The sequence below is a fragment of the Pipistrellus hanaki genome (genome assembly GCF_964339955.1).
Source record: "Pipistrellus hanaki genome assembly, chromosome: 3".
Taxonomy (NCBI): domain Eukaryota; kingdom Metazoa; phylum Chordata; class Mammalia; order Chiroptera; family Vespertilionidae; genus Pipistrellus; species Pipistrellus hanaki.
In genome coordinates this window covers 20,887,038-20,903,428 of record NC_140505.1, presented here as the reverse complement: position 1 = coordinate 20,903,428, position 16,391 = coordinate 20,887,038, and the positions used below count along the sequence as shown (strand labels likewise).

Genomic DNA, 16,391 nt, shown 5'->3' with positions numbered 1-16,391 from the left:
AAAGCGTCAATGGGAAATTAAGAGCCACTTGAAACCAATTGAAAACAAAATAGAAAGTCTCAGCAAAGAAATAAAAGCTACAAAGAAGAACTAAATGGAAAGTTTTGAACTAAAAAAATATATATTAACAAAATTAAAGAAAAACTTCACTGGATGAGTTCAACAGTAGAATGGAGAATATGGAGGAAAGAATTAATGAACATAATAACAAAATATATATCATTTTAGGATCAAAACTTATGAGAGTCAGGAGTATCAGTCTTAGACCTAGATCTATTTAGGATGGGGTGAATTGACACCTACCTTATTAGTGTATACTAGATCATACTAAAATGGGAAATTTTATTCTGAATACTGTATAGAGAGTTAACACAAACGGAGAAGTCATGCAGCTGGAAATTAAATAAAGCTAGCAACAAAGCAAATATTATATATTAAACAGCAATCAGTTTAAATGTGATTAATGGTGATCTCTACATTATAAATGCCCCCTTATCTGTCAGCCTAGGGTTCTTATCATTTCACCTGTTCTAAATTGATATGCCAATCACCAGCTTGTGTTCATTTTGCCTTGGAAAATGGCAGATTTAAGACTCTATTCTGCCTTAAAGAATATACTATCCATTTGTTTCTAGTAGATAAAGAATAATTGAGTAGAATATGCTCAGGAACCCTGTGAAACTTCTCAGTAACAGGCAAATATTTTAGTTACAAAAGAAAAACAACAACAACAACAACAACAAACAAAAACACAAACTCATATATAAAAACGCTTACTTTAGGGAAGATACACTTACCACATTGTCATTAAAAGACACAGGACCCAAAGCTTGGGCATTCCTACAAGAGATTGTATTTTAAAACTCAAGAGGCGTGATGTTGTCTTTACACATTCTCTTTACCATTGGAATTTTTAAGATCTATTTACTTTGTAATAGTTCTCTGAATAGCTAGAGGAACCTCACTTTTTTGTGCCTTGAATGAGAATGAAGTTGTAATTGGATTTAATAATAGATAACATTATCAGTCATCTAGGATATAAATTAATCCTGTCAAAAGGCACATAATAGAAGCCACAGATTCAATGTTAAGTTTTCTAACAGCCACATTAAAAAAAAATCAAAATGAAATGAAAAAAATAATGAAATATTTCAACATGTAATCAATGCAAAGCATTATTGACATCTTACATTCCTTTTTGTTCTAAATTTTCAAAGTTTGGTGTGTATTTGATACTAGTCTCAATCAAACTAGCCACATTTCAAGTGCTTAATGGCCATATTTCGTAAAGGCTTCCATATTGGACAATATAGGCCTAAAATAAGAAGGCATTCATTGATAAGGCAATCCTTATTCAATGCTGGTAGGAAAATAAATTGGTACTGCTTCTAAGAAAAACAGTATGGAAATTCTTCAAAAAATTAAGAATAGAGCTACCCTATGACCTACCTAGCAATCCCTCTTTGGGGTATTTACCTGAAAACATTTATTTGCAAAGCTATATGCTCCTATGTTCATTTCAGCATTATTCACGGTGGCCAAGACATGGAAACAACCAAAGTGTCCTTCTTAGATGATTGGCTAAAGAAGATGTAGTACATACATACAGTGGAATCTACTCAACCATAAAAAAAGATGAAATAACTCCATTTGCAAGTATGTAAATGGATCTTGAGAATACCATGCTAAGTTAAATAAGTCAGTCAGAAAGAGCTAAGAACCATATGATTTCACTCATATGTGGGATATAAAACTGAAACCCATAAACACAGACAACAGTATGGTGGTTACCAGAGGGAAGAGATGGTGGGGGGAAGTAAAGGGTAAAGGAGGCCAAATATATGGTGATGTATAATTACTGGACTTTGAGTGATAGGCACACAATGCAGTATACAGATCATGTATCATAGAAATGTACACTTGAAACTTATATGATCTTAATCAATTAGAAGCCCGGTGCATAAAATTTATGCCAGCTGCCAGCCGGGGACTCCCTTCCCCAGCTGCCAGCTGCCAGCCAAGGCCTTCCTTCATTCCATGCCATCTCCTAGTGGTTAGTGCACAACATAGTGAGCAATTGAACTCCCGGTCTGTTGAACTCCCAAAGGGACACTTTGCATGTTAGGCTTTTATATATAGATAGATGTTACTCCGAATAAATTAAATAAAAAATAAAAAAGGCATTCACTACTAGGTGAGTATAAAAGCACATGTTAGGTTGTAAACAGAAAATTTAAGTATAAATAAATTATGTTCCTTCCCAAAATGGTTGTGAAAGGAGAACGATGAGGAGGAGGGGAGCACAGAAAAAGGTCTCAAGTTCTGCTGGGACTTTTTAAACAAAGGGGGAAAGTACTATATAAGCAAAAAGTTGAGAAATGAATTTGGGTAATTATTATTCAATGATATCTTAACAAATAAAAATTGTTGGAAAGCCCGCTGCTTGATAGTTATCTCTCATGTTCTGAATCTGAACTTTTCCTCTTTGCCTCATAAAAAGAACCTATTAATATTGGATGAGGGAAGAGAAGAGAATTTTTATAAATAGAAGGGAATTATTCCTAGTATTTGCCCAAAATTCCTTTCTGTACCTTCATAAGGCATGCGTAAATGTGTAAGTTTAATATGGGGGCAAATTATGAAAAGCTTCATTTCTCAGCTTTATGTTCCATTTCAGCTTAGTCAGTAATATCCTCAGCCTTATTTTCATCTCAGCTAAACCAGTAATAAAAAATGATTATTTGTTCTACATTAGTCTGCCTCTTTTATCTATCTTGCTATTGAATTTGGAATCTAGAGGGGGAATGGCATCCCTATTTGACATTGATAGTATATTCCTATAGTTAGATATGACAGATGAAAACACTAATGAAAAGTTATTTCCCAGTATCTTAAGTGAGAAAAGTTGTACAATAAGCATCAACTCAGAGCTTCTAGACTCTGATCAATTGGCTAAAAGACAACTAACTACAGTAGGCCTACTCAAAGGGTGGTCCAGCATCACCAAGGAGCTTGTAGAAATGCTGAATCTCAGGCCCCACCCCAAACCTACGGAATGAGAATCTCTGGGAATGAGGCATCCCAGGTGATGATTTTTATCCATGCTAAAGGCTGGAAAGCCCTGAGATACATAGATGATAGATTACAATATATACATATTTTATAACATGCTTAAAATGTCACAATATAGTTAAATGGTTCTTTTGATGGCAGTGACATCTTTTCCACTGTAATCACTTTATTCAGTCTTTCTTCCTTATCTAGTTTTCTTCAATAGTACCGATTTTTGGAAAACTCTTTTTACAGAACTAGCTGAAGCTTACCTTCCCATATGAATCCTTGAAACTTCAGGCATTTGTACCAATAATGAGGAGTGGCTGCCTATGTGCCTGCTATTCATCATTATGTTTTCAGATAAAGTTGCCTGATAACTGTTTATTTATTGATCATACCTACCCATCAGCTCATCATGCACCTCACTTGAAAGCATGTTGATTGCTCACCCTGACCTTCCTGGAAATATAATTTCGCTATTCACTGGAAGAATGATAGTATAATTTCCAAAATGTTAAAAATAAGAATCTCATATACAGTAAATGTATAATGCGTATATATCAAATGTTACACTCATTATTATTCAGAGAATCAGTGTGATGATAAAGCTGGTTCATGACCGTTTGAAGAACAGTGAGCTATAAATGAATAAAGTAGATAAAATTATTATATAAAACTTATGTTCTTCTAAAGTCTTTTAAACAAATAACACCTAGCCTCAGCTTGCTCATACCTTTCATGAAGTGGCTCCAGGCCCGGCATGAACATCAGCCAACTACTGTTCACAGCTAGGCCTCTCCTGGGTACCTCTAAGCTCAGCCCAAGTACATTCAGCTGCAGATCTCTTTGCAGCTGAGGCTGGGTGGCCCTGTGCAGAACACAGGCAGTGGCTAACTTTGGCCTGCATCTCTCTTAGGATGTGAGGTTCTGGTCAATTCAAACTGTGTTAAGAATAAAGCCTCAGATCTGCTAATCAAGGGAATATTGTTTTGCTCAAACTAAAGATAATATCTTCAATTGTTTTGTTTTAGTCCCATGCCTATGAAAGCTGAATGGCCCTACTTACCATACCCTCATGAAACCAGTTCATGGACCAGATGCAATTATGAGCTATCCCTAACCTGGCCCCAACTGATCAGTAGAGCTCACAACCCCTTAGTCACGATGACCGATTTTTTTCCCCTAAAAAACCTTTCTCTAGAGACCATTGGGGAACCAGGTCTTAGACCTGTCTCTGGGGCTTGGCGTCATTCCTTAAATAAACTTTTACTTTCTTTGCTGCAAACCTTTGTTTGTGTTTCATTTGGGCTTCACTGCACACAGCCAAATGAACCAATTTGCCCTGTGGGTCTCATAGCAGAGGAGCAAGAGAAAGGTGGTGGGTAAAGCAAGGGCCTGGGTGTTAAAGTACAGCCTCCAAAGTGAACACAGACTCTCTCAGAAGCCTGGCTTGGGGAGGAGGGTGTGAGATGGGCAAAATCTGGATTTACTGAGGCCTGCATGCTGCAGCCAAATCCGATGAGAAGGACCAGGAGGAGGAACATAGCCCACCATCCAGAGCCCTTCCTGGATAAGAGCAGTTGGTACCAATCCCCAGCATTGGGGCTTCAGGCAGTAAATCCAAGTGGGTGGTGGGAGAGCTGTGGAGAAGAGTTCAGGTAACTGACGTAGATGGGAATGCCATGTCGAAATGACTATCTTCAATTGAGGGCCATGGAATGACTGAAGTGCAGGTGGAGGAAGAGAGGAAAACAGACAGGCAGGAAAATTGGTCCACACTTAGTTTATTGTTTCCTTCAGCTGTGACTAGGCGAGGGAAGGTAGAATTTTTATTTCTCAGTGAGACATTCAGTATTATCCATTCACTTCTGAAGAAATCACTAGTTACTGTGGAAGAGAACAAAGACACATATACTTAAAGTACTGACAGCAAATAAATTCCCTTGCACTGTAAAACATACAAACAGTTGGAGTATTGGCAAGTAAAAAAAATTATATGGCAGAAAAAAAGAATTTTAGAATTTTTGTAATTTTGCTTGTGATACTAGTACTTGGCTATAACTTATCCTACAATTTTCTGAGACTTTTTAGGAAAAACCATATTTAACTAGAAGTATTTGCAAATAAGAAAATCCAACATTTTTTTCCCACTTATAATGAAATGTTCATGAATTAACATTCCATTAATTCATTAATATTCTGTTCATCTTTCATTTTTTAGAAATTTAGATACAGGTTAATTTTACTTTCTCATATCTTTAAGCAATCATTTTTGTTTTTCATGTTATAAACAATGTTTTTGGAACTTGGAAACTCACAGGCCTTATGCATTGTGACTATAGTGCCTAATGAATAAAGTGGCCCTGATTAATTTTACAGGCTAATTTATATATCTTATGTTTTATTAAATTCAATAGTTTGATTCTATTCTCTCTTCAGCAACAACTTCCAAAATAACTTACTACTATATGTAATACTTTAAACAATTAAAAAAAAAAAAAAAGAATTTTAAGAAACTAAAAAAAAAAAAAAAAAAAAAAGACTAAGTGACTCAAATGCCCATTCAAGGGTTAGTAAAAATTAATAGATTATTTTTATATAATCTATTTACCAATTCATCTACCCAATAAATAACTTAATTAGTTGTGGATTATGAATTTCATTATAATTTCAAACATTTATTTTGAGACATCTCTTAATGTACTCACCTAGTATTTTATGATTGGGTGGTTTCCTGTGATTCAGAGCTAAATAAACAAGGAAATAATACAATCTTATAATTTTATAAAAGTTTCTTCCTCTTTCCTTTCAAAATTTTGGAGAAAGGTAACTATTATTAGCCAAATTTATATTTTATACAAATTATTATCAAGTGTTGAAATCAAACTATTGGGTCTCTTTTCTATTTTTATAATCATATACTTATGTCAGAAGCCTCAACAAAAAAAATAAAAAAGTAAAAGAATAAAATGAAGACAAACTAAGTGAGGTTAATTGACAGAGAAGATAATATAGTTAGTTATAAACTTCAGTGATAGTATAGTTTTATCTTTCGCATCCTTCCATCATCATTTATCTCCCCTTTACCCGCCTTGACCTTCCCCTAACCCTATTTACTCTGATAATCAACATATTTTTGTCTGTGTCTATATGGTTGTATTGTATTTTAAGGGTTTGGGTTTGTTTGTTTTTTGCTTAATTCCTTTATCTTTTGCTCAGACCCCTACCATCTTCTCCTCTGATGGCTATCAGTTTGTTCTCCCTACTTACGAATCTGATTCTATTTTGTTTGTTACTTTGTTCATCCAATTTCACATATAAGTTAAATCGAATGGTATTTGTCTTTCTCTGACTAGCTGATTTAATTTAGCATATAATCCCTAGGTCCATCCACTGTCAAAAAGAGTAAGATTTCCTTCTGTATTACAGCGAGTAGTATTCCATTGTGTAAATGTACCACAGTTTTTATACTCACTCACCTACTGATGGGTACTTGCTCTGCTTTCAAATCTTGGTTATTATAAATAAATAGGGGCCTGGTGCATGAAATTCATGCACTTGGGAGGGGTTTCTCAGCCCAGCCTGCCTCCTCTCAAATACTGGGAGCCCTCAGGGGATGTCCTACTGATGGCTTAGGCCTGCAAATAACTACTAATAGCCTACTGTTAATCAGAAACCTCATTACATTAATAGTTGATTAATAAGTATTTTGTAGTGATATATGTTATATACTATATTCTAATAATAAGCCAGAGGAAAGAAACTGTTATTAAGAAAACATTATAAGGAAGGGAAAATAAATGTAAAATGTCCTATGTGTTTATTGAAAAAAAAATCCATATACATGTAGACCCACACAGTACAAAATATTTATTAAGCACATACTATTAACCAAGAACTTAGCTACATGTTGGCTATACAATGCTGACCAAACTAAAAGTGGCCTTTATCCTCTAAAATGGCAGGGTTTGATAAGTCATAAGTCCAAGGTGAGGAAAAAGTTAACTGAGACCTTTCTGCTGAGTTTGAGCACCATAATAGCTCCACAGCACAGAGAGGACATAATAATGAAAATTATTTTTGTAGTTTGCTAATAGTAACTCGTGACCACAAAGTACCACCATGAGAAGAAGATCATAGCAATAATGAGAAGTAAAAAACAGGAATAGCAGTCATTGCTATGAAAAGAAACCTTTTCTGGAATAAGAGGAATTATATAACCAATGTGCAGCCTAAAACGTTTATTCTGTGGATTTGGATGTGTCTTGGAATAGCAGTGGGCTCTGGAGGAATCTAAAAGGTATAAAACAACAGCCACTATCCAAGTAAATAAAGAATTTTTAAATCAGAGGGAGTGGAGTGAAAACTTCCAAATACTTTATATCTGCTGAAGGATCCCCAAACCCAAAAATTTTGGATGTAAGAAATTAAACACTTATTGTATTATTACACAGAGATATCCACCTTTTGGGTAATGGAGGGGGATCTAATTATAACTACTTTGTAATACTGAGAGGCAATGGGAGAAACAGAATTATTGTTCCTTTATGATATTTTTCTTCAGCAAATATTTAAGTGACCATGGTAAGCAAGCGTTCACTCAGCTATGCATGAGTATACACACTGAGTTTCTAGTTGAAGAGTCTCCAAATGAAGAAGTAAACTTCCCCATTTATGAGTCAGCTCCATAAACATTATCAATCATCCAAAAGTGAACTCTCTATATCCATTAACAAACTGGATGAATGAAGACATTTATTTAGGTAAATATTCACTAGCTACTAGATTGAGAAATACCAATAGGTTCTTTTTTTGGTATGGTACTGTACCAATTTTTATTGCTCAATTAGTACTTAGGAATCAATTGTTGATTATCAATTGGTTAATCTTATTTTTAAACACACTTGTTTTAAGAACTAATCCCTAATTTACTTACTTGGAAATATCTGATTCCCTGCTGCTTTTTGATTTGGACCTAAATGAGAGTGAAAACAATGGTTCTAAGTTCATTCTTTTAAAAATCTGCCTTTGTTAAAAAGTGAAAGTCAGACCATTCTATAACCTAAATTAACTTTTTTAGAGCACTAATCAATACTAATGAATAACATCAAGTGATTACAAAATTAGGGTATGCAAATAAATAGCACTCTCAATTAGTAAAAAAAAAAAAATGAATACAATATAATATAAAAAAGATAATAATAAATATCAAATTCAAATCCCCAACTAGGAAAAGGAAGAAATAAACACATTTATTTTTCTCCTTATCACTACTATATGCTTGATCTTGAATGCCTGATTCCAGCCTTCAGGATCCAACCTAATGTTTTATCTACTGATAAACAAATTATTACAGGTCATGATTTAAAACTTTCACTGACTTCTAGACAATTAGACACACTGGGCTGACAGGGTTATGTACCCGTCCAACCTCACAACTTATTTTTCAGATAAGTTGAAAAAAATATCACAAAATACCAACCAAAATTCTAAAAAGAAAGGGACATTTTTAATATAGTTTGAAAGAACAAAAGGTAAGTAGGAATGAAAGCAGGATGATTCCAGAGTTCCATCAATCTATTCAACACATCAAGTTATGAGCGGAGACCTCCTGGAAGGCCGCAACTAACCTTCTTCTCCAAACTTGAGAGCCATGAAAGGCCTTTCCATCCATGAGACAAGGATGGTAAAAGCTTCCACTATTAGTCTTTAGGATGTGGCAGGGAGATTTCTTTAGAAGTGTAGATAGAAAAGGATCACCTAGAGACACAGAGTCCTAATTGATTTTTAAAATGTGGTTTAAGAATATGGATAACAAAAATATCACACAGAGAATCAGGAGCCTTAAGTCTTTAACAAGTATAGGTTCTGGATACCAATTCATGCTTCCATTGAATTTTCTATCTGCAGGTCTAACAAATGCTGTAAAAATGTATGGCTTAAGAAGATAAAACATGAAATAATCTCCACATAGAGGATTCTACAAAGAGAATATAAAGAATTCTCATGAAATAATTCTGGATGCTTAAGATGGCTTTACAATCAATGAAGAAAAAAAAACATTAAGAGGCAATGTCCAAAGCCAGAGCAAACTGAAGAATTACAGGTAACAGAAAAACGGCAACAAAAGAATGCTTAGGATTTTCATAGAGATCAATAAAGGAACAGAATCCATTAAACAAGAAGTTAGAAGCCAATAGAGGTAGGTTTGTGAGGTTTAAGGAATGAAGCATAAAAGTACAAGGTGAAGCAGCAAGTGCTGACATACATGCTGTAGCAAGTTATAAAAGATCTAGCTAAGATAATTGATGAAGGTGGCTACACTAAACAATATAATCAGTGTAGAAAAAAGACTTATATTAAAAGATGTCATCTAAGACTTTCATAGCTAGAGAGGAAAAGTCATTGCCTAATTTCAAAGCTTCAAAAATAGGCTCTCTTATTAGGTGCTAAGGTTGCTGGTAACAAGTTGAAGCCAATGCTCACCGTTGGAAAAAAAAAAAACAGACCTTTTAAGAATTATGTTAAGTCTACTTTGCCTTCACTGTATAAATGTAACAACGAAGTTTAGATGACACCACATCTGTTTATAACATGGTTCAATAAATACTTCGAGCCCAGTGTTGAAACTTATTGTTCAGGGAAAATGTTCTTCAAAATAATTCTGCTCTTGATGATATACCTGGTTACTTAAGAATGCTGATAAAGAACTCTGACAATGAGATTAGTGTTGGTTTTATGCCTGCACACCCTACATCCCTTCTGCAGCTCACAGATCAAGGAGCAATTTCAATATTCACGTCTTAATATTTAAGAAATAGATTCTGTAAGGCTATAGCTGCCATAGATAGTGATTCCTCTGATGGGTCTGTGCAAAGCAAATGGAAAACCTTCTGCAAAGGATGACTTCAGCTGACAAAGCACTGCAGGTGTGGTGGAAATGGCAGGAGAACTAGAATTAGAAGTGGGGCATGAAGATGTGACTGAACTGCTGCCATTTCATGATACAACTTGAGCAGATGAGGAGTTGCTTCTTAGGGCTAAGCAAAGAAAGTGGTTTCTTGAGAGGGAATCTACTTCTGATGAAGATGCTGTAAAGATTGTTGAAGTGACAAGAGATTTAAATTATAACAAACTAAATTGATAAAGCAGTGGTAGGGTTTGAAAGGACTGTGGGCAAATGCTATCAAAAAGCCTCACATGTTACAGAGAAATCATTTGTGGGGGGAAAGAGAGTCTACTGATGAGTCAAACTTCATTGTTGTCTCATTTTAAGGAATTGCCACAGCCACTCCCGCCTTCAGCAGCCACCACCCCTCCTCCCCCGAGCAGTCAGTAGCCATCAACACTGAAACAAAACCCTCTACCAGCAAAAAGGTCATGACTCACTGAATGCTCATATGATGGAGAGCAATTTTTAGCAAGAAAGAATTTTAAATTATGTACATCAGTTTGTAAAACATAGTGCTGCAGCACACTTACTAGATTATAATAAATGTAAACATAACTTTTATGGGCTCTAGGAAACCAAAAAATTCACATTATTGTAATGCTTTATTGCAATGATCAAAACCAAACCTGCAATATTTCCAAGTTATTACTACACATCCTTTTTTTATTAATTATACATATCAATCTCTTATTAGAGTGAACTACTTTATTCCTTGTTTCTTCAAAGTAGACTTCCAAATGAATAAAAGACTAATTTACCTGAAAGTAAAATCTTATACATTAGTACTCTAGTTTCAGGGCATTACTTCACCAACTGCAGGAGTTCAAACAAAATGTAGAACTTAATTGTGAATAATTAGCTTATTTTTAATTTTCAACATGTATATTAAGAAACTTTCTAATTTACTTACCTGGTGCTATACGTTTGAATGCTGCCTTTTGATCTGGATAGTTAAAAATAAAAAAATGTCTCAAGTTACTTCTAGAAAGTGTGTCTATTGCATGAATAATAGGCCATTTTATAAGCAGTATTATCTCTTTACAAGACTGGTTATCAATAAAGAAAATAATGTCAAGGGTCACTGAATAAAGATGCCAATAAATAACTTTATTTAGCCATATTCCTCATCCAGAAAGAATGCAAATATCCAATTCCTCAGTGAGAAGGGTGTTAATAAGGCACAGATATCCCTTGCTTTTTGCTTGTCACTGTTAAATACAAAATATAAGTTTGATTCTGAATGTCTGATTCTTATCTCTATTCCTCAATTTTTAGCTTTGTAATTATTGATAAAGAAATGCTACACTTGGTAAATAAAAACACCTACTGACTTCTAGGCATTGCTTACAGAGTAGGCAGGAAAGATATTTGTCCTTTCCATTCCTTACACAGGAAGAGTGCTGAAAAAAAACTAGCATAAAAATTTAATACATAGCTGAGATTAAAAACAAGAAAAGACTTCTCCTGGTGCTAGTAAAAATAAAAAATAGAGTTCGAAGGATAAACAGGAGCTAAAACTGAATGCCTCCTGGGTTGTCTAAGCCAGTGATTCAACTTTGGGTCTAGAGATTTAATAGCCCTTTCTTAGAAATAAATCAAGTCCAAGGCCTTTGCATGTCAGAAAACTGTGAGTGAGCACCTTAACCTGTTAACCAGGGAGTGCCTTTTTAATGACACAACCTGTAACGGGCGCGTACTCTTTCACTAGGACGTGTCAGTACATCACGCCCAGAGGACATAATTTCATATTATTTTTTTTATTTATACTTAATGAAAATAAATGAATATATATATATATATATATATATATATATATATATATATATATATATATTCGTTTATTTATATATATAAAGCACAAATGAAAATACAAAATTACAAAAAAAAAATAGAAAAGAATACCGACAAAAAAAAAATGGACACGTCGAATTAAAAAATTATAAATTTTACAAACAATGATAAAGATTACAAAAAATAGCCGAAACCGGTCTGGCTCAGTGGATAGAGCATCGGCCTTCGGACCTAAAGGTCCCGGGTATGTACCTTGATTCCGGTCAAGGGCATGTACCTTGGTTGCCGGCACATCCCCAGTAGGGGGTGTGCAAGAGGCAGCTGATTGATGTTTCTCTCTCATCTCATCGATATTTCTAACTCTCTATCCCTCCCCTTTCCTTCCTCTCTGTAAAAAATCAATAAAAAAATTTTTTTTTTAAAGATTACAAAAAAATATATACCGTCCCTCTCGGGGCGCAACATACAGTATATTTCAAGGACGTATTCATACATCCTACCTGTTCCCGATATTGTTTATGTTTGACGTATTTATAGGTCCCGCTCGGTTAACAGGTTAATTCAACCTGGCAGTCAGGAGCCATAACACCCATGAAATATGGATAATAAAAATTCTGACCATAGAATTATACATTTGAAACCTATATATTGTTATTAACCAATGACATCCCAATAAGTTTAAATTTTTTTTTACAAGTGCACATAGGAGGAAAGAAATAAAGTTTGTCTCAAGATTGAAAAAAACAGACAAACAGCAACAAAAACCTTTGGAATCTAGAAAAAATGAGGATATATTGATGGAAAGAATGCATCAGTGAAGGAATCTCAAGACTTTAAAAAATATACTTTAGGATCCTTAGTTCAAAAACTACAAGTTCCTGAATACCATGACTAGCAATTGTAAAAACAGTTTTGCTTTAAAAGAAGAAGAAGAAAAAAGAACAACCAAATGTATGTATCTTCAACAAGGGCATGCAGAATTCTCATAGGAAAATCATCAGCACTGAGAATAAAAGAGTCTATGATTATAAACCACGAAACATGAGAGTCAGCAAATCAACAAAAGTCACACTCCAAGAAATACAGCATAGCCCTTGGTGATTTGGCTCAGCACACAGAGTATTGGTCTGCAACTTAGGAGTCCCAGGTTCAATTCTGGTCAAGGACACATGCCCGGTCTCTTCCTTTCTCTTCCTTTCTGAAATCAATTATATAATACATATACATATACATATACATATACATATACATATACATATACATATACATATGCCTAAGCCAGTGGTTGCCAAACTCATTAGTCAACAGAGCCAAATATCAATAGTACAATGATTGAAATTTCTTTTGAGAGCCAAATTTTTAAACTTAAAACTTCTTTTAACGTCACTTCTTCAAAATAGACTCGCCCTGGCCGAGTATTTAGAATATCCATAAAGATCTTTGCAGGAATAGATTTCATAAGTCTAAAACAGGACAAAGATGAAAAAAAAGATTGGTGAAATGAAAGAGTAACTTGAGGAAATAAAACAAATGTGAGATATGCAATTATAAATAATAAAGACATTTCCAATTCTGGCAGAGGTGGAGTAACACACTGAATTTACCCTCCCACCTGAAATAACTAGAAATCCTGACAAAAATGAAACTGTGATTTTTAGACATTTAATATGTCAATTCAGGACAATGATCTCTTAGAGAAGGGAATAAAAAAGATGAGACCTACAGTATATTTGACCCTTTTTATTGCCTGGTGAGAATTTTCAATCTGTAGCACAGCAAGAAAAATGCAGGCAAAACCAGAAGTTTCCCTGATTTGAGGTAATAGATAGGGTGACTAGGAAGGGAAAGGCAGCTAGAATTCACAGGACAAAAAAGGAGAAAGTGGAAAGAGCTGCACACAGAGAGCTCCTAAGACTGTGCAGGGTCCCTCTTGACTCTTAAGCAGAAGATGGATTATTGAGTGCAAGTGAGGAAGTCACCTGAGCCAGGGGCAAGGTGGGAAGGAGAGAGAGAGGTTGCAAATGAAGAAAAGGAGCAATCCACTGTGCTACATAGAAACAGGAATAGTTTGTGTTTCCACCACTTCAGGTGAAAAATCTCATAATTCATGGTGAGTTGTGCAGTTTCTCCAGAGTATTGCCTCAGTACTGGTGATTATTCTAATTAGGCTTAAAGAAGCTTAAAAAGCAATGGCACTTGAAGAACTGAATATTCTTATGCAAAAGAAAAAGCCATTGTTTCCATACCTCTTTAATCATATAAAACTCAATTCAAACTGAACATAAGCCTAAATGCAAAACCTAAAACTATAAAAATTTTTAGGAGAAAAAAATAAGAGAAAATCTTCATGAATTTTGTTAGGTAAATATTTCCTAAGGACAACACCAAAATCATGATCTATAAAAAAAGAAAGTGAACCGTGGATTTCATTAAATTTAAAACTTTTGCTATTTTAAAGAATGAAAATGAGAGAAGAAGGCCCTCACCAGACCAGGCTAGTACCCTCATCTCTGTCTTCTAGCTGCCAGAACTGTCAGACTTCCTGGAAGATGGCGGCAAGGTAAACATTTGTACACGCTGCCTCTCACAACCACATCAGTGCTGCAACTGGGGATCTTACCTGAGACCTGAAAATACCACAACTGTGGTGCGGACACGCGGATTCCACAGAAAGGTTGGATTTTGCCTGGGATAACATGGGGTGTCTGTGTCCCAACAGCAAAAGCTGCAGCCGCAGAAGCTGTGGCCTCTGTGGTGGTAGAGGCAAAAGCGCACACTGGGACCGTGGAAATCTGTGTCCACAAAAGTCCCCAGCTGTTGAGTCTGGTGTGATTTGAGAGTGGACGGAGGTCCCCAAGGTTGCTAATAGTGGGGTTCTCTAGGGAGCAACCCATTCTGATCCGACAGGGAGGGAGAACAAAGGAGTTGGAAAGCAGTCTGTTTGTAAGTGCGCGCAGACTGGCCCATTGCGCACCTAGGCTGGTTCCCCTGCAACCCTTTGCTTCTGATTACAAAGGAGAGATCACCCAGATTGGCTGGCCCTAAGGGACAGCAGGGGAAAACTGCTTTTCTGGAAGCTGAGAAGCAGAGCGGGAAGAAATCATCTAGGATTCAGCTCCGAGGCAAAAAAAAAAAAAAAAAAAAAAAATGGTATTGAGTGCCATAGAAAAAAAAGGCTAGAGTAGCCAAAAAGTCAGGGACATCAATCCAGAAACACTGCCACCTAGGGTCTGGAATACAAACTGACTGTGTTTATTACTAGTTTTATTTGATCAAAAACCAAGAAACTAAGGGATTACCATCTTAAAATCAAGGACTAGTTTACAACACAGAGGTGCAGTGGAACACAGGGCACTGCAATACTGTCTGAAACAGGCGTGCCAAACAGAATAACAGAAGAAGTGAATGGCCTTCACAACTGCATACTTTTTTTGCTAAATCTTTTATTTTTTATTTTATTTTCACTTTTTGCATCTTTTATTTAAGAAGTGAATTTTTTCCTCACTTGATTTTAACTTTTTAATTATTACATTTTTAGGTTCAATCAGCATTATTACTACTGCTATTTTAATTTTTTTAAGTACCATTTTATTTTCTCTTTATTTTACATTGGAATTAGTGTTCTTCATTTTATTTTCATTTCTCCTTTAACATTGTTTAACCCTATCTCAACACGAACTTTATATCATCACTCTCTTTCTGACCTTCTCCCTTTTGCTATCCTGTTTATCTTAACCCTTTCCTACTTTAGATTTTCCTTACTCTTTCTGTATCCCCCCTGCTAAAATTTCTACCCTATTTATATATCTAATTTCCAATCCCCTGTGCCAAGTGCATACACACCCCTCTCTGAGCTGAATTAACTAGCAAAAAAAGAAAAAAATTGTTTTCTTCACTGTCCTTTTGATGCTGTTTGAGAGAATGTTGATTATATTGTATTTTTATGCTTTTTTAGTGATAGTATTTTGCTTATTCTTTTATTGTTTCTGTTGCTTGGTATTTTCTTATTTAATTGGTTTTTACTTCTGTTTTCCCTTCCTTTGCTGGAAATTAGGGGGTGTTGTAGATTGTATTATTCTCCAGGTACTGCTGCCAGCATTTGCTGGGGTTAGTGGTTGTTCTATTGAAATTCTCTCCCCATATATATAGTTTATTCCCCATTTATCTCTAAGTCTCTTCTCTCTCTCTCTCTCTCTCTCTCTCTCTCTCTCTCTCCCTCTCTCTCTCTCTTTCTCCCTATTTCCCAATTTCATTTCAACACTCCTTTATATATATATTTTTTTTCCTATCTTTTTCTTTTGCTCCCTCGTCTTCTCTTTTTACTCTCCCTCTTTCTCTCCTATCCCCTAATTTGCCTTTCCCTAGTGGTCACCTTTATTGGAGGTTATTAATATCGCAAATACATTTCTGTTCAGTGCCTTGTGTGTTGTACCTGGTTGTGTTGTATTTTGTGTCTTTAAATCAACGCAGGAGAGAGATCTACATAACCAGACATCCTGAAAAGAGAAACCATGGGGAGACAAAGGAACAGCCCACAAATGAAAGAAAAGCAGGCATCACCAGAAAAGGAAGTAAACGAGTTTGAGACAAGCAA

At 35.3% G+C, this 16,391-nt stretch overlaps 1 protein-coding gene across 1 annotated transcript in view; it reads right to left on the bottom strand.

Annotated features, from left to right (window-relative positions):
* Positions 1–4,708: 4,708 nt before the first annotated feature.
* The window catches only part of ADAM32 (ADAM metallopeptidase domain 32), a gene marked incomplete at both ends in the record, with an annotated part of 88,367 nt that continues 76,684 nt past the window's right edge, over positions 4,709–16,391 (bottom strand). The window contains 3 exons of the mRNA XM_084876257.1: positions 4,709–4,941; positions 8,685–8,761; positions 10,917–10,949. Coding sequence (XP_084732383.1) covers positions 4,709–4,941; positions 8,685–8,761; positions 10,917–10,949 — 343 coding nt within the window. The remainder of the gene's footprint in view (positions 4,942–8,684; positions 8,762–10,916; positions 10,950–16,391) is intronic.